This window comes from Plectropomus leopardus, chromosome 18 (genome assembly GCF_026936395.1).
Source record: "Plectropomus leopardus strain MGB_pleo_1.0 chromosome 18, ASM2693639v1, whole genome shotgun sequence".
NCBI classification, from domain to species: domain Eukaryota; kingdom Metazoa; phylum Chordata; class Actinopteri; order Perciformes; family Serranidae; genus Plectropomus; species Plectropomus leopardus.
Genome location: NC_142193.1, coordinates 29,966,557 through 29,986,459, shown reverse-complemented (window position 1 = coordinate 29,986,459; position 19,903 = coordinate 29,966,557). Strand labels below are relative to the sequence as shown.

Sequence of the window (19,903 nt, the reverse complement as noted above, 5' to 3'; positions counted from 1 at the left end):
CCCTTCAAAGAGGTCTCAGCTAAGACCCTAATGTCCTAAAATCTGAGAGACATATTGAAATTCAAGAAATATCCTGCATACCTAGAAATGTCCTAAAATTCAAGAAACATCTTTGAACCTTAGAAATGTCCTGAAATTGTAGAAATATCCTATAGTCCTACAAATGTCCCAACATCCTAGAATTGTACTAAAATTTGAGAGACGTCCTAAAATTCAAGAAATGTCCTAAAATCCAAGAATAAAATCCTAGAAAGTTTCTGAAATCAATGAGATGTCCTAAAATCCTAGAAACTTCCTAAGATCCTAGAAGCATCCTAAATTCCTAAAAAAGGCCTAAAATCCAAGAAATGTCCCACAGGTATGTCCTGAAATCTTAGAAATGTCCTAAAATCCTAGAAATGTCCTCAAATTCTAGAAACGTGTGAGGCTGCTGCAACTGGCCCCCTATCATTTTTCAAAAGTGGCCCTCAAGCAAAACGAGTTGAGTCTCCCTGCTGTTAAGTTTGTGCTTCGCCAGCCCAGTCAATCATATATATACATATATATATATATGAATATATAAATATATAAATATTCTCCCTCTGTACCCCCTCACTCCCTCTCCCTGGCTGGCTCAGTGTTTGAGAGGAACAAATTTCGCCTGCCAGGCTGCTGCTTCCTGTCTAGACACACCCAAGGTGTCACAGCTGAAACATTTGACAGAGAGGGTAGCAATTAAGAGATGCGCTCTGACAGATGTATTACCGGCAGTCGCGCACAGCTGCCAATTTTCAGAGGAATTGGCAGATGGAGGATGGGACTGACGGAGACGATATCAGCAGTTCAGTCTGCAGGGGACGACTTTTAAAGAAATGATTAATCAAACAAAGATCGGACTCCGGTGTCGGAGCTGAGGCCTCGGTAATCGGTCGGTGTGGTCAAAGGTTCGTGGACGGAGCGCAGACGGTGTCGAGGTTTTGCACGAGGAGCTGGATACAGAAGTGACGGAGGAAGTGATCAGAGATTGGCAGCTACGTGGGTGACAAGACAAGATTGTGACGCATTAAAGTCAAACTCAGAGGATGAATGCAAACCCAGAGGGAGTGGCCTCCACATTTTAAAGCCCAGTTTATTTTAGCACTTTTATATTTCATATCCTCCTGAGTCATGTCCTCACAGTGTTAATTAGCCACTGTTTGCCAAATCTTTTTGGCAAAAACTTTTTGTGCTCCAAGTTTGTTGATAAATTGAAAGGACGAGAATATAAGAACATAGCCGAAATACATGGGGTATGGACAGATGCATCCAATCCAAATTTATTGTTTTATGATATTACATGTCCGACAGTCCGCGGACATGTCCAATAGCCCGCTCCAGTGTAGACATGTCCAACAGCCAGCTCCACCATGGACATGTCCAACAGTCTGCTCCTTCACAGACATGTCCAATAGCCCGCTGCAGCGTGGACATGTCCAACAGCCCGCTTTAGCGTGGACATGTCCAACAGCCCGCTAAAGCGCGTGGACATATCCTACAGTCTGCTCCAGTGCGGACATGTCCAATAGCCCGCTTTTAAAAACTGTCTTGCTCCTGCAAGGTTTTCCAACAAAACAACTCTCATTGCGTGTGACTAATACACACAGAGGTCAGAGGTGGCTATTAACAGCGTCCATACCACTGATTCATCACATGTACCTTTGTAAACCCAACTCTGGACCAAAACTTCGTCCCATCCGGACCCGTGGCCAAGTTGTAATAAAATGTAAGAATGACAACAATATCTTTAAGGAGTATTGCTCTGCAATCAATCTGCCGTTCATCTCACGCTTTTGGACTCTGTCTCACGCTTTGATGACACTGAGGAAAATCTGTTGAACAACCAGTAAAAATAAATAAATTTGTGCACCCCTTGATAAAAAAGTAATGGATTTCATAGGTCAAAGTGCAATGCCCCCAAAAAAGTCAGTGCAAAAAGCTGAGCGATTGACCGCAGCGTCAATATCTTTTTTTAAAATGACAAAGACCACAATAAATCTTCTGTGCCAACTTCCTGTTTTCTTCAACCAGACCGAAACTTGGAAATGGCACATTGATGAGTTGGCTGAATGAGTCCCAGTGGGCCACAGCTGACAGATGCACACATGATGTAAAAACTGCCTCTTTGTCTCCTGGATGACTGATTGATGGGAGTCATGAGGACATCCAGCTGCATCAGAAATGTTGATTATACAGTGGAGTGACAAGAAGTTATTTCTGCAAATCACCAGAAACCACTTTAATAAAGACAAAAATCTGATTGAAAATAAACCAGACAGATTCACGGGGTGTTACAGTGCTGAAAACTGCTTACGGCTGAAAGCCCCAATTACTATATTTCAGCCGGCTCAAATAGGTGAGCGCTCTAAATAAGCACTTGTACTAAAGGGATTTAGTTATAGTGTAGGGTACCGGGGGCAGTTTTTCAACCCACCTTTTATTATTACTACTCCTGCCTGCTTGGTAATTACTGCAGAGGCTGTGCAGATTTACTGAGCTTCCAGCCAGGCGTCCATGTCTCGGAGGACGTCCGTGTAAAAGACATAATGACATCTCCATTACATCAGCTGTATCTAGCAATTACATTATAATCTGATCAATGAAGCCTGAAACACCACATAAGCATGATGTGATGTGTGGACGTAATTACGCAATTATATTTCAGACACTTATACAGAGCAATACTGTGTGTGTGTGTGTGTGTGTGTGTGTGTGAGAGAGAGACAAAACACAGAGCTGATGTTAGACAGATGTGTGTGCAGTGGCTGTTGAAGCTGTGACCTTTCTCTTGTAGTGCATTCTGACATTTAGACCACCTGACAACAGTGGAGCCGTTGTACAGTAAACAAAAGTCACAAGATATTTAACCCTTAGGGTCTGTTTGGCACATTTTACTTATTTTTATTGTTCATTATTTGATCATATGGCACACATTTTTGGCAAGATTGTGTGTTTTTGTTTAATGTTGGAATTTCCAGCTCAGCTCCCACAGTAAGTCTAAAATACACTGTGGAAACTAAATAGTTACATTCAGACTGTTCAGTGCACAAAAATGTGTCATTGAGACCCATTCAAATGGCGATTTTTGATCACACAGCCATCAAAGCATAAAAACATGACTTGTATCGTTTCTGGGTGTCAGTCTGGGCTTTTGCGTTGGAATTTGTCATTTTTACTTTTTTTTTCTTTTTGACCATATTTGTCATATTGAGAAAATACATGCTATTTCCACGAGGTACACTGTCATAATCAATTTTGCTGACATATCCTAAGCTGTGATCATCAAAATAATCTACTTTGCATATAGTATATTGAAAATAATTCTTTTTTTGTGTGTTTTTTATTCCCATCTAAAAACAAACAAAACGGGCATTTAAAAAGTAATATTAAAGCGAACGTTTAATAATCAATATGATAGTTGCCTTTATCCCATTCTGCATCTTGCATATGACAGTGACAGTATTCTCCACTGAACAGTCTCACTGGTCACCTGGACATAAGAGGCCTTCTGATTTGTTGTGGATGTATTTGTGTTTTTCATTTGTGACAGGTGTGTGTGTGTGTGTGTGTGTGTGTGTGTGTGTGTGTGTGTGTGTGTTAACGTTCGACTCACTTGTACTGAGCCTGGAAATGTTCCTGGACGAAGCTGTGCTGGACTCTGGGCTGCTGGCTCTGAGTCGGGTCAGGAGACGTCACCTCCTCGGCTCCGGCGGGGCCCTGCAGCACAGAGGAGGCCACTCATAAACACGACGCTGTCACACTCTCACACTCCCCAGAGATCCATCACGGGCGGCCGTCGCCCAGAGGAGACTCGTACTGTACACAGTGACAGCGCAACAATAAATCTGGACATCTCGCCGAGCCTCCCGCAGAATGCAGCTTTTGCACATTCTTGCTTTTGCTTGGCAATAAAGTGATAAATTAAAGTAGCGTAAAGCTCTGACCTAAACACAACCCCCCCGGGAAGGCCCCTCGTCTTTACGCTTTCATCTGTTCACTTACAGCAGAGAGGAGGCTGGCCTTGGATGGAGATAAAAGACGAAGAGGAAAAGATAAAAACTAACATCAGTGAAAGGAGAGGTCACAAAGTAAATGTGTGGGATGGAACGGGGGGGGGGGCGTCTGACAAACACCGCTGTGCATTAACGACAAAAAACTCACTGAATAAACTTCTGCAGCACCTTAACGGCACATTTAATACTTCCTTGTTTCACAACTTCCATGATACTGTTTTACAAGTAATTATATTTGTTACACTTAGTAATTATGATGCACAAATGTTTTGAGCTTTCTAACTGGATATATTTCATAGATTCAGGAGGAAATTTAATATGTAAATGGACTGAAAATGTATATTGTTGTTAAAAAGCTACGCAATAGACTCATTAAAGGAATAATTTGACTTTTTGGGAAATAGCCCACACAGACACAGGTGTTTTTCCCTTCCTCATAAAAAAAAATCCCATCCACACAATCACTGTTAGAAAAAACAACCCACAAACGAAGAGCTGTCAGGAGCACGCAATAACCATTATAGACGAGGAAGAAGAAGAGCAAGGGGAACAAGAGGAAGAAGAAGAAGAAGACAAAGACGAAGAAAACTAGGAAGAAGAGGTAGACAATGATGAAGACAATGACAACAATGAAGAGGAAGAAGACAAGACGAAGACAAAGAAGCAGGGAGGAAGATAAAAAAGACAAAGCTAAAAACAACAAAGAAGATGAAGGAGATGACAAAGAAGATGATGAAAAAGACGAAGAAGACAAAGAGGACAAAGATGAAGAAGACAAAGACAAAAAAGACAAAGAAGAAGACGAAGAAGACAAAGAGGATGAAGACAAGATGAAGAAGAAGGCCGAATCCAATTGTCCCCCCTCCACATTTGTGGACGGAGCCCTTGCAGACGTCAGTCACACGTCCTGACGTCTTCTCTGCCGTAAAGTCTGCGAGGACAAAGAGCAGCTGACTGACAGACCTCGAGTCTGTTTCGCTCGTTTGTTCGCGGCTTCAAACTCAACAGCAGGAAGTGACGTCAGTATCAATTTCCTCATTTAACTCTGCAAGAAAGTGAAGACGCATATTCTGCAGAGTCAAAGTACTTCATTGAGTGGTGAAAAGGTTGTGCGGAGGACATAAATCTAAAAGTTATAACGGGCAGTGAGATATTATCAGCCTGGATATCTGCTCTGTGTTCACTCCATCTCACACCTCAGCAGGAAAAACATCCTAAAAACGTTCCTCGAGCCACCAAGAGCTTCAGCTTAAAAGGCCATCGTGTGGCATTCAAGCACCTCGTTAGCGTTTCTCTGCTCGCACGCCATCAGCCCCACAATGCCCGGTGTAAAAGTCAGCTACTTGAGAATGCATTAAGTCATCATATCGTTTCAGCTGTGCTTTTACACCGCGCTGGCACCGCCAAACGGAAACGCACTCCCCGATCCCTCTGTGTTGACACACGCGCTCGCTCGCTCTCTGTTTACTCTTCCTCTGGTTTCCAGCTCCCGGTCCCAAACTGTTCCCAGGCTGGCAGCTCGACCGTGACCTCCGCTCACAAAACGGAGCTGAAAGGAGGTTTAGAATTTCTAAAGGGGAGAGGGGAAGCGGAGGGCGTGTGCGGGTGTCTGAGGAATCAGTGTGAGACGGGGACAGACAGAGAGACAGGAGGGTCCTTTACAGTTCAGCACCGTTTCAAATCCAGAGTCCATTCTTCTGAGAGCATTTCAGCTTTGCAAAGAAGGAGCGCGAGACTGAAACCCGACCTTCCTGCTGCACCGTGCTTCGACAGGCACGCACAATGACGAACCTCCGCCCCCTCCCTCGCCCTCTCCTCCGTGCATGAGTGTCAGGGCTTCTCTGTCGCTGTCATTTTCTCCAACAAAACGCCGGGACTGCTTCACCGGAGCTGATCCTTTTGTTACAGGTTCAGGTAAAACATGCAATGCGGTGGGTTAGAAATGACGTGGGAGGGGTCAAGAGTGCAAACCAACTAACCAACCAACCGACTTTTAAACATGAAAATAACTCTGGGACCATTTATGACAGAGACGAGCTTTAAATTGTGCCTGAACACTGAGATTTTGGGGGTTTTGGGGCAATTATGGTGCATGACTAACTGTTGGCCATCTCAAGTCGAAATCTTCACTCACACAGACTTCATTATGTGAAAAAAGAGACTATTTCCTGCTGACTTACACAGAGAAACACACATCTGTATGTAAGTGTGTGAAATTTCAGAATACAAGATCACAGAGCAGCTTTTCCCACATGTGAACATGACTTGAATTTTTTTTTAACTTTTCAAAACAGGTAGAATTTAATAACGTACAGTTGTGTGCAGCATATTGCTTCACTCTCTCGTAATACTTTTAAATATTACTTCTGTTACGTGAGTGTGACCTCCGTACCTGGGAGCAGGAAGTGAGAGTCCGTGACAAAGTGTTGGTTTTTTATGACCCAGGGTTGAGAACAGGCTGAATAAGACCACGTTTAGACAAGAACAGCCCAACTGAAAACGGAAAAGTCTTTCCTTTGCGTTTTTTAAAAAAGTTTAACGTTTCATGCAAGAACCTTTGCCGTGTAAACGGGCCCGAAATGTCTGTAACTCACTGAGGAAACGGTGTATTAGCACCAAACTCACATGGAGCTCCATAACACCCAAATGCAACTGTTCACATAAAAGCGAATAGAGGTGCAGTAGTAGTATGTGAAAAAACATGTACAAAAAAAAGACAATCATATAGTAGTAGACAGACATAAAAAATACATCACATTTAAACATTCCTTTTTAAATATATCTATAATTTTTAGACTGCTGAGTTGTTGGCACCTTGAAACCTATGTAAATATTTTTGCACCTGGTTTTTTAATTCAATATTTTTTATATTTGCAATTATTTTTTTACTATTATATTGTTCTTTTGCTGCTTATCCTCATAGCTGCTGTAACACTGCAAATTTCCCCACTGTGGGACTAATAAAGGATTATCTTATCTCAAGAAGACATGAAAAATGTAAACAACACATCACGATCTGATACACATATCTGAAAAGGAGTGGGAAGAAGTACTGACTTATTTAAGCTCAGAGTTATTAAAACAGAGCACAAGTTTTTTTTTTTACTAGGCGTACTTTTGAAATGTCAAATATGGTATGCTCACACAAAGGTTGTGCATGATGACGACTTTACACTGCACCAGAAAGAAAATGAAGGTCTCCCTGAATCATTTAATGTATAACACTCGATACTGACTGAAAGAATAAAGTAAGAAAAGGCAAAAGTATAAAAGTGAGTCCAGGCGTTTGTTGTCTGTGTTGGCTTTAGAGGGTTTTAGTGCTCTGACATCAGGCTCTGCATTTCACTGCCTTTTTTCCTCCACATACTTGGTAATGGATTCCATTGCTATCTTTATGTCGAGATAACGCGGCAGCATTGAGGCCACAGAGTGCAGACACAGTCGGTCTTATCGCTTCTCAGAAACCCATGCCCGGCTCTGCCGAGGTGTCGGCTGCGTGTTGACAGAAGCTGTTGAGGATGTGGACATTAAAGCCCGGTGAGAAAGTGGGGCAGGTTACACACACGCAGACATCTGATAAGAAGTCCGCCATCTAAACGACCACGGTCTGATAGCGAATCCCACGGAGCGAGTAACTGCTGCTGCTGGTCAACAGAAATTGTTTCACCGGTTGTCGAGTGACCCCGGCAGAACAGGGGTCCGTCTCGAGAGGTGCCGCGCGCCCGTTTGAAATTGAGATGCTATCTTTGAAATTGGTTGTCAGAAAAATATGCCAACTTCAAACTGATAAAAAATGCAACTAAACAGGCAGGCAACAGATCTGAGGGGCTATTTTTAGAGTCGGGTCTGACCGGCAGACGGCTACCACGAGGGAGAAGAAAATGGGAAAAGCATAGGGTGTGAAATTTCATTTACACACTCGTATTCTTCTTCTGTACATACTGTACAATACCGACGGTGCACACATGCTGAAACACACACTTTTCAGCTTTGCTGTGTCAGTTTGCAGCCGTCACGCACAGATTTTCTGCAGCACTGATGCAGCTGACCTCCACTCCTTGTGCATCCTCGTTTTTTGTTCTGCATTAACTTTGATGCACTCCTACCACTTTCTATAGCATTAATATTACTACATTATTGCTTAAATATTTCTTGTGCAGTAATAACGGTGAAATTTAAAAGGTAAGCTTCCAAATAAAATATATTTGCTGGCACACTAACTCAGCTCGTCTCCCCTCATTATCACAGACTTTGAGCCACTTTGAGATAAGTGAAAGAGAAATATTTTAGGAGTAAATCAGCCTGTGCTGCTTCCTGCTGCAGCAGACATGGTGGCATCTGATTGGTGCAACTGTAGATTGGGTTGTTGTTTTTGGCACAGACATTTTGGAGCAATTCACCAAACACTTTGGGAGGTGAAAGGGCCTTTTCTGTTTGTGTCACATTTACTTCCCTTTAGGGAAGTTAGTTCGGATCAAATTGCTTCGTCAGAACTAAGTGTTGTATAAATAACAACTGAAAGACGCCTCTTCAGACTCTTGTTTAGTTCTCAGTGGGTTTCCTTTAAAAAACACTCCTGTCAGCTGGTATTCTTTATTGTTTAAACGTCTCTTTTGACGCAGCGGTCTGATTCTCAGCAGCCAGCTGCACAACAATGTGCTCATCACGTCCAGCTCTCTCCATCACGCCGACCTTCTTCTGTAAATCAGCTTAAGGATCCCGGTGTGTGAACTCTGGCCTCCTGCTGACGGTGCTGAGCCAGCAGCCAGGCTGCGGCCCACCACTCAGTTGTGCATACTGTATCTTTGTCATTTATCTAAATCCCAGAAATCAATTATAGAGCGCTAAGGTGCCAGGGTGAGGGATTTGAGTTTTAATTTTCTCCTTGCTCCTCGGGCACTGGCACACGCCCCTCTGCTGGCATCCAGGCGCACGGATTAAGCAGAGGTAGACGATTCTCTGGCTTTACATATCCGATATTAGCAGATGCACATTTTAGTGTTTATATTTTACTTTTTCTGGTAGGAGGTGCTGCAGTTTGACCACCAAATGATGCTTTTAGGATATTTTCTTTGCTCAGCTATTAACTTCAGTCCGAAGTTGTTCCATAAATTAAGATGTTTTTGAAACCTCATGATAGAAAAGCTGATGTTAAATTAAAGTTTATTAGGTTGATGTTTTTAATGTAGACTGTTACACCTCCCTTTCTGCCTTTAGAGTTCAACATATTGTCTTTTTTAGGAGTCGGCAGTCATCGGAGACCAATAGCTTCTGTTAAAGTCTGATTCTGTCTCTTTTTCCCGTACCGGTATGAGTGTAACAATACAAAGTGTATTTTGGACTTATTGATGCCATATGCATGAACTTAGCCAATACTATCAAAAAATGAAGAATGGAAAGTGCATAAACTGCGTCAAACGTCCCTAAAGGTAAACAAACAAAGCTGGCTTTTTATCAAAATATGAGGATATCAAACATTAATATGAACTTAAATACAATGTCCACTAATTAAGAGTGATAAAAAGCCATAAAATCACTCCTCGAGGTTTTTGAATTTTCCCACAGTGAGATCGATGTTATAAAAGAAGAGATTTGGCAGCCGTGGAAACAGCTCTGCGTTTACTCATTACCCATCTCGGGATGCAAACACAGACGAGCGGCTCACCACCAAGTCTCTGCTAAACCCAACACTGTTGACTCCCGGTCATCTGTAGTTGGGCATGAAAGCCTGAAATCACACAGATTAACGGCGCACTCTGTCCCATCGGGGACGCTTTCAATTATTCACCCCAAAAAATGTTGCTGCGAGCGATTCATCTCTGTGAGTAGACTCACTGTAAGGGCACTCTCACTTCACTGTGGTAAAAATCCAGGAAATAACCCCCCCCCCCCCGCCTTCATCCTCACAGACCACCTGTCTCATCCTGATGGGTTTTTCAGGGATGGAGGGGAGGAGGGTGGATCGTAAAGGGGGGACGAGTGTTCCCAGTAATGGCCCCGATGTGAATAATTTAAAGAAGCCGTGGAAACACACTGGGATGGACATGTGCTGCTGCTGAAGAAAGCACTATAGCCGAGTGATTGAGAACGAGACCCAACAGCACCTGAATCCCCGCGGTGATCGTAACACACAGAGATGTGGGGCAGGTGTGTGCGTGTGTGCGTGTGTGTCGATACAGACGGATGGAGATAGAGCGAGAGTGTGTTATTGAGTAACTGAAAGTCAAAGTAGTCCACGCAGCTGACACACAGAGCGTTGATAAATAATGGACAGTCTCCTTCAACGCTGCCTCCTGTTGCGTGCACACCTCTCTATAAATAGTCCCGATGATAGTGACGATGGAAGCTTTTCTCTCTGACCCTGCGGCCCATTATTCCCCGTGGCCGATCACTCCGGGTGGGGGTGCATCTGTGTGGACATGGACTCAAACTGACCTCTGTAGCCGAATGGCGGCTGCGTGCACAGAAGATGTACAGTATGCCGAGTTCAGTCTGCTCTATTTTTGTATGGCAGGACAGGGCGAAGGTCACACTGCACACCTGTCAGTGCTACCAGCTACAACTCACAGGAGTTATGTGATAAATAAGAGCTGTGAGAACATATATGTATCGATTTTAAGGGTCGGCCGATATTGGTTTTTGAGGGCCAAAAGCGATACTGATTATTTGTACTTAATGACACCGAACGGATATGCACTTTCAATAAAAATAAAAATCTTTCTTGTCAAAATTTTGAATTTTTAGTATAACAAACTCTAACATAAAACTTTGTTTAAATGCCATGAGTAAATGGTTAATCACAAAAAAAGTTTTGCTCATAGACTCCATTAGCAAAGTTTTACTTCGCTGAACATGGGCGCTACTGTTGTCTCCGTCAGTCACTATTTAAGGTAAAGTGGTGAAAATATTCTAAATATAGTGTTCACTCAGAGCAAGTTAATATGGCTTTAAAACAATATTGCCATATTTTATAGTTCAAATATTACTTATATTTCCAAGTGGCTCTGGTACTCCGTGGTAAAATATGCAAAATATGACTAAATATTCACTGTCTGGAGCTCTGCAAAAGCCCTGCTCTGTGTGTGTGTCTGTTAGAGGCAGAGAGCCATAAGAGAGAGCAAGGGAACCAAAACACTGGTAGCTTGTAAAAACAACGTAACAATTTATACTCGACGTAATATAGTCATTTTATATATCTCACATGGAAAAAGCCGCAATACCTCAAGTACATTCGATATGTAGCCCACCTGTACCATAGCTTAGATGTTCAGTTCAACTTTTATCCAGTTTCTCATAAATTCAAAGACTTTTGAATTTCTGACAGAGTTAATCTTTTATCACTTGGGGAAGAGGGTGATATCAGCTAATTGGCGATCATCTTTTTTCCTTTTCTGCTCAAATTATCGTTATTATATCTATCAGCCTTTCCAAATTCACTGTCGACCAATCAAAAGTTTCCACACATATTTCCAATCCAAAAAATATTTTATTTGGTATTGCACTGCTGTCCATAACAATCATCTGTGAGCAGCAGCGTCTGCTCTAATGAAAAGTCTTTAAAGAAAACCCCAAATCCCTCGTGGCTCCGAGGATGCTGCTCTGACCTCCCCGTGCCAAAGTACAAACAACACAATTAATGTCTCCCAAAGTGATCAATAGAGTGTCACAAAGTCAAGTTTGTTTACAGAGCAAAGGTGAGCTGCCAAGCTTTGGATTCACTTTAAGATCGCCCTTGACATGTTTTGCCTCAGTGAAAGTTTTTAGCCATGATGGCGATGTCAGTCTGTTGTTCCACCACCAAAAAATCTCATTGACTGTCGATGCCATGACATTTTGTACAGATATTCACAGTTGCCCAAAGATGAATCCTTCAGACTTTGCTGATCCTCTGTGTTTCCCTCCAGTCACCATGAGGCCTTGTTTAGTCTGTTTGATCTGGCAGACTGTATCAGTTGCAGATAGAGCCTGACCGATATGGGATTTTTGAGACCGATACCGATTTTATAGATTTTATAAAATTCACCGATTACCGATCTGGTGAATTTTTGAGCTGGAATAAAAAATAGATAATTCCTATGTGGATTGTGCCTGAATTTGCACCCATACACTACGCAAAAGTACTCAGAAGGCTGCTTTCTTAAACTTTTATTTAACAATTTCCTTATGGTCTTTGCTGATCATTTAAATAAAGAATAAATACAATAAAATAAATAGCTGAATAAACATCAGTACTTATCAGTATCAGTATCAGTCAACTGCTGACATTTCTAAACAACCCAAGCATTGTTTTTTGCATTATATTTTCTTATCGGTGCATGTAATGCAAAAAATATACGCCAAAATGCTCCGATAAGTCTGCGAAAGGCTCATATCGGCCGATAATATCTGTTGACCAATAAATCAGTCGGGCTGTACTCGCAGAAAAACACACAACAGAAACCATAAACCCAGAGTGACCAAAGTATTGACAACGTGGTCAATAACAGTCTGTGGACAGACGCCTCCTCCATCCCTGCGTTTGTTTGGTGCAATGGAGAAGTTTTGCACCACAACTTGACAGTGATAAGGGGAAATGATGGCTCTCCAGCGTAACTATGTAGCTACTGACGCCTTTGTTGTTACTAAATCTGATCTGCCTGCAGTCTGAATGTAGCCAAATACACCTGAGGTGAAGAGTCAAACCACAAACATCACAAAAGACAATCTGCTCGACCACCTAACAAATCATGGCAATAATTTTTTCATTTGTTCTCAGAGTTGACAGACGTTTACATCTGCTCGGCATCTTTGCATGTAATACACTCAGTAGCTGAAAAAATGTGAGCCAAAACTATTTAAAAAAGGGAACTACTTTTTTAAGAGTTGATGAATTCAATCCAGGCAAAACATGTAATGGAAATATTCTCTGTGATTTCAAAAGATTTGTATACTGGTTGCTTTTGTTAGAGCGACCACAAAAGCAGACCATTGAATCTCCCTCTCTGAAGGCGAGAGATGGAAAGAGAAAGCTTCTGATGAGGCAGCGTGTCTGCTGGCTCTGCTCGCCTGAGAGCAAGAAGCTACTGAGAGGAGGCCTAAAAATGAATTTTTAAGGAAAGAGACAGACGAGGAAAAAACAACAGCGAGTGATCAGACGGTCATGGTGACAAGAACAAAGACAAGAGGAAACAAAGGTTGATATGGTTTAGTATGGTAAAGCATGGTTGCTATGACGACGGCATGTAGATGCAGCAGCCAGTAGCTCCTCAAATCCTTGCTACTTTTTTGCTATATTTTTCTAATTTTTTGGACACTGTGACCCCTTCTTCTGAAGCACGACTTTTCAACGATAGAGAATCACTTATCAATGTCAGAAAAAGATGTGTGGGTTTTGGACTGAACGCAGCAGACCTCGAGAGGATCCCCACCGCTGGCATGTGCCGAGTGGCGGGTGAGGCAAGGCAGAGAGAGCCGGACGAGGAGAGGGAGGAGAGCCGGCATCAGGGCGAGGCTGACCCAACTTGGACTGAGAGCTTCTCCTCTACCAAGCCTTCTCCTGGCTAATGTCCGCTCATAGCAGAGTTGAGTGCATGATGTGATTGGGGCTCGCTAAGTAACGGGAGATTAGAGACTGCTCTGTACACATCTTCACAGAGACATGGTTAACCCCTAACATCCCGGATCAGGCTGTTACACTGGATAGACTGACCTTGAGGGAGCCATTTGGACACAAGACGGATGCAAATTCAAATAATGCACTGCAGGAACTGAATGATGCCACCAGCAGAAATATGCCCAAACAGCTGGATGGAATATTTACAGTAGCTGCTGATTTTAAACAACTCAACCTTCAACTCCAAAGATGAAGCAGGATCAAAGACAACAGTAATTTAATTTTTTAAACTTGGTTTAAAAAATGACCAATGAATCTACCTTCTACCTTCTAAGAAGAAGCAAAGACAAGGAGCTGGTCAGAGGGGAGGCTCTGTTGTTGTGGCCTAAAATGACGACACGCTTTCTGATTGATGGTGTGATGCAGCGTAACATCGATAAAGCCTGTGAAAGCTGCAAATATTTCTTTGTTTCAGACGGGCTGTGAATGAGTCAGATTTTAGAAGCAGGACATGAGCCGAGTGATGACTAAACATGGCGTCCACTTGACCAGAAACCCTTCGCTAACCACCCAAATAATCTGACCTCAGACTGAATCATAAACAGAGGACTCTGACTGAGAGTTTGACTGAGGAAATTGGGAGCTGGTTTCTTGTTCTTTTCATGTTTTTTCATATTTCCCTTTTTCTGAACACATGAGCCTATCCTTAATATTATTATTTTATGGTGGTATATTTTTAGTTGTTGTCATTACGTTTCATTGTTTTAGTTTTCCCCATTTTATGCACTTTCATATACTTTGCACTTTTACCTGTTTTAAATGCAAAAATGTGTTCTTTTATTGGCATTCTACCTGTTTCATATGACATAATTTCCTTTATTAGCATTTTATTTACTTATACATATGGTAATTTCTTTTACTCTTAGTTTTAAACGCATTACATGAGCTTAATTCTCTTATCAACATTTTACTTTAACTGTATTTTTGTACTTGCACCCCCATCTGTTCGTGTCACAGTGCTGTTTAATATTTGTGCTCTAACTTTCTTAATGTTCTTAATTTCAGTTAAGTCAAAGTGGAGCACGGGATGGGCGACGTTCCATGATCGCGGTTGTTTTTTATCAAGACATTACTGCATTTCGAGCTGGGATGGTGCCACAAAAGCAATCTTTTAACCAAGACATCACCATGTCTTCAAGTAAGGATAGTGCCATGAAAAGCAGCTGATTTTTACAGACATCACTTTGTTTTATGGAGGAATAGTGCTACTAAAAGTTGTTTTTTTAACTGAGATACTGCTGTGTTTACTGCTGGGAAAGGGCCTCGAAAAAATGTGTTTTTTAACCGAGACATCACTGCATTTCCTGCTGGGAAAGTGCCATGAAAAGCTGTTATTTATCACTGAGACACTGCAGCGTCTCCAACAGGAATAGTGCCACCAGAAGTGGTTGTTTTTATTTGAGATGTCACTGCCTTTCCTGCAGGGATAGTGCCAACATTACCGGGTCATTTAAGCCAAAATATGATCTGTTTTAACCATAAACAAGTGTTTTTTTTGGTGCATAAACCTAACACATTGTTAAAATGTTGAAAAAAAAACATAAAGTAGAACATACTGGGTTATCAGCCTCTGTACTGCACTCCTGTATAAGACAGACTTTTCCAACTGCGCTGTTTTAAAATCTAAGTTCAAACCTGGCAGAAACGTCACCGGAGACTCGAGCACCGACGGCACATTTAACTGGTGAATACGACTTTGTGAGACGTCTCTTAAGAAGATTTATCCCACCTTTAAGAGAGCGGCAGGAGAAGCTGAGGGGGAAATTAATTCTAATGAAGGCGGGTCGGCCTCCTGAGCTGATGAGCTTTATTATTACCCTCGTGCTCCTGCGGCTGAGGACCGCAGCGACACGGAGGAGGATAAAAACACTACACACATCAATCAACAGAGACACACAGGAGCCTCTGGTACCTGCCATAGACTTTTAATGGCCATCACAGACAGCAATAAATATACAGTGATAGCGTTAATAAGGATTAAAGACAGAATATTGGAGAAAAACAAACTTTGTTTTAGTGTTTAATTAAGGTTCTCTCTCCAAACTGGCTTTTGTTGGTGAGGCTAGATTGATAATTATTGCTTTTTAAAAAATCCATTCATCTTCACAGGCAGATTCAATTTCACTCAAGATAACACATTAAAAGTGGACGTGGCGTGACAGGCACGCCTCCCTGCTTAAATCATTTCTATCAACAACTGTTTAAATCATCGCAGTCAGCCTGGTTTCAGGCAATCGAATCGACACACTCTCTGGAAAGCCTCCACTCAGCAAATCTGAATCACTTAAATTGTCGGGGTCGGTGCCGTCTGCCAATCAGACGCAGCGGGGTTGGGAATAATTTGTGTGTGAAGGGAATTTCTTTATATTAAAAAACGAATCAGTGTGTTGATTTAACTATATTTCTCTGCAAAACAAGATGAAGAGCTTCATTCTTCTCCTCAGGCAGAGCACGTCTGCAGACTAATCTACGAGAGTTCAAACTCTTAAAAAGCTCAGTGTGCCGCTGATTTAAACTTTTAACTGGCGAATATTTAACTCATTAAGTAATTAGACTCGTGTAGCCTCTCTGAAAGTCAACATCCCACAAAGGCAAATGGTAACTTTGTTTCCTTTTATTTCAGAGCTCTCTGCAACTTAATGAGAAAATGTTTTCTGCGCCGGGCTCCCTGCAGAGCAGGAGTGCAGTTTATAGAGATGTCCTTTGACTGCTGCAGACAACACGATGCATCACCGCTGCTTTAAAGAACACTGAGATATAGCTGCAGCTTAATTGTGTCTGTGCCACAGTGAGCAAGCCCGAGCCAACGAAATCAGCTCACTGTTTTACACAGAGCCTCGAATCCAGCCTCCATGTCTGACAGAGAGAGATGATTATGGGTGTAAGGATACGAAGCGTGATACATGATTGGCGATACAATACAAGAACGATATAGGGTCATTTAGGGCAATACAATATGATACGATGCAATGACGAGAAATCGAGATAGTGACTTTTTTTATGCCTGTTTCTATGCAGTGGAAAAGCGTGACACACTGAACTACACAAACATTCAGTGCAAGGCCTCTCTTTAATAAGGGCTGGGCAGAGGGCTTCAAAATAATATTACGATATTTTAAGGCTTTTTTCACATGATATTTATCTCAATATTTTTAGATGTCGTTTAAACTAATGCTAACTACTAAAATTAAAAAAAAATTGAATGAACAGCAGTTACAATGAAGATAAATAAAGTAGCTACTTTCATATAATAATGCTGAATAAAGTACTTTTAAATGAAATTTAAGTATCGTTATGTTTGTTGATATAAATGTCGATAAAACACAATTGCAATATGACTGCTTTTCCACTGAGTGATGCGACGTCTTCTCTGATGATAACATCCCAGTAACCATGGTGATGGATGGTAAAAACGTTAGCAGCTTTATTTCTATTGCAGCCACCGCGCTAGCCGTCATTATTTCCAATCCAAGGCCACGTCGGAGCCATAATGGAAAGGCGAGCCCCTTATGCGTGGAAGCTTTCACGTATGAGGGATTTCTGGGAGCTGATAGTCCACAATTTTAAAGAGGAACTGTGGGTTCAAAACTTCCGAATGATTCGCTCAACTTTCTCAGAGTTATGTGATGCAATAACAGCTCCTGTAGCTCCTGCTGCATCATGGGAGCCAGTTCCTACTGACAAGCACATAGACACAGCATCATGTGACTAAGAAAAGACTAAAAAGTGTTTCCATTGCAGTTTTGCGAAGTATGGCTTTTTCAAATCGCCTGATATACCACTTCATGCGTGTAAAAACTGCTTTGCGATAAATGGGAGTTTTTTTCAGGTTGACGTGTTTCCATAAGACTTATTTTATATTCACAATTTCAATTTGCACAATGTGAGGGTTAATGGAAACAGTGTCTATTGTTGCTGAAACAATGTGCATCACATGGTAACAATAAGCGAGACTCCAGGTGTGCCGCATTGAGCAGCTCTGCTCACATGAGAAGTGCAGCTGCTCTAACACAAGAACCAAAAAACAAAAATACAACAGGTCCTGCGATGCAAACGCAGGCATTTCGGCCTGGGCGTAAGAACGGGATTGGGCCTAAATTTCTCCAAATCTACACACAAACAACTCTCATCCAAGCATCTGTTGAGGGCTCAAGGCTCTTAGCCAATCAACACTGATCTGGGTCGGAGGTGAGCGAGAGCCTCAAACACAGAGTGGTCATATTCGAACCCTCTCCTCCAAGCTGCTTTTCCAGCTGGGTGGCTCTGAGCCACAGGAAGCCATTTCAGCTTTGGCAGGGCAGACAGAATCAAAGGCAGAGCAGAGAGGAAACACACACACACACACACACACAGAGCAGAAAACACACAAGAATCACAACAGAACTGTTCGCATCGAGAGGGGAGCGGCACTGACCACACGCATGCGACTGTGCTGCTCGGCTGCGGCTTTAGAGGTGCTTTTATGTGCAGACTGAGTGAAAAGAAACCACGTTTGAAACCTTGGTACAGTGTCTGGGTCACTGTCTGGGACGTGTGTCTAATTTCAGCACACAACCACCCACATAAATCAGATTTCCGCGCAGGGGACGAGAAGGAGAGCACAGCTGATAAACAAGGAGGGAGCAGCACACTGTGATTGTTGTGCTGCGGGAGGACCGAGCTTATCAGCCCCGATCAAGAATGCGCGGCAGTCTCGAGAGCGAGTTTACTCCACTGTCTGAGCAACCAGTCGTGACTCCTTTAATAAAGTAAAAATCCCAGCGAGTTATCTGACAGCTGCCTGAGGTAGTTAGGCATCCAGAGGCGAAATGCCAAACTAGCAGCTTCAACAGAACAAGCTAACAGCTGCTCGATCACTGCAGGCCGGAAATCTGCAACCCAGACAGCAGAGAGCACGCTAAGATGTTAATGCTGGGCACTTTCAAAAACACCAAAACAATAAGCTTTGTAAGCAACTTTCACTTTTTTTGGGTGTAATCCAATTAAAAGGTGGAGGCAAAATGTTCAGGGACTCCCTGAAAACATCTGTTCAACCTGAGCAGCTGTTTTCAGGTTCTGGACAACGTAATATATGCTTACTGGATAATAGCTATTTAAAGCCCTTTTTGTTGCTACATGAAAATTTGGGTTAGATGATTAATCTTGTAGATCTGCCCAGGAGGTTCAGCCTCAGCAAATTTATGTCCTCAAATAAACCCTGAAAGCTTTATTCAGAGTCGCAGCACCCCGAATTTAAGTGCAACCCAATTGCCAGGATATATGTTTGCAATCTATATTTCTAAAAATCAAAGATATGGTACGATTTTTTATGTAGTGGATATAACTTTCTTTACAGATAAACAAAAATGTGGCTAACGTGTTGGCAGGTTTAGGCACAAAAAACACTTCGGTTAAGGTTAGGAAAGTATCAGGTTTTGGCTTAAAATACACGGTTTTGACGGCACAATGCTCACTGGAAATGCAGCTATATATCCGTAAATAAAAAAAAACAAAAAAACAGCCGCTCTGGTGGCAGGAAATCAAAAAACAGACACTTTCTGTGGAACTTTTTCAGAACCACATTTCAAAACAATATCCCGACAGGAAACTCAGCAACATCCCTTTAAATTTTGACCACTTTTTGTGGCACTATCAACGCAGGGAATGCAGAGATGTCTTGGTAAAAAACAACTGTTTTCATGGCTGGAAATGTAGTTAAATTTAGTTTAAAAAAAACTGCCACTTTTTGTGGCACTATCAAAGCTCCAAATGCAGTGATGCCTTGGTGAAATAAAAAATAAAAATAAGACAAAAAAAATGTGGCAGTATCCATGCAGGAAACACAATACAAGACATGCATTGACACCCCCCCAAACAAAACCCACACTTTTTGTGCACTATTGTTGCTAAAAAAAAAACAACTGTTTTTTGGTCTTGAAGAAATCTCAAAACATCCAAAAATCACTGTATTAAACTGAATATTGATTGTTACAAATAATAATAATAATACATTGGAGAAATTCTATGCAATTCACATCCTTACTCTCAACGTGCAGTATCTGTTTTCTTCAGTCAAGGTGCTGCAAGTAAAACTTTTTAAGTATATGCAGTCGATAACCTGAACATTAAAGCCCAGGCAAAAACTGTCACATGCATCTATCCTGATTATGATGAATTCAGTCTTTTGTTGATCTGTTGTCCATAAAGGCACTGTTTTGTAACAACGCCCTGCATGGCATGACCA

At 41.9% G+C, this 19,903-nt stretch overlaps 1 protein-coding gene across 1 annotated transcript in view; it reads right to left on the bottom strand.

Moving 5' to 3' along the window:
- The window catches only part of usp43b (ubiquitin specific peptidase 43b), a 96,161-nt gene that overhangs the window by 54,744 nt on the left and 21,514 nt on the right, over window positions 1-19,903 (bottom strand). The window contains exon 3 of the mRNA XM_042504290.2: window positions 3,629-3,732. Within this exon, the coding sequence (XP_042360224.2) occupies window positions 3,629-3,732 (104 nt within the window). The remainder of the gene's footprint in view (window positions 1-3,628; window positions 3,733-19,903) is intronic.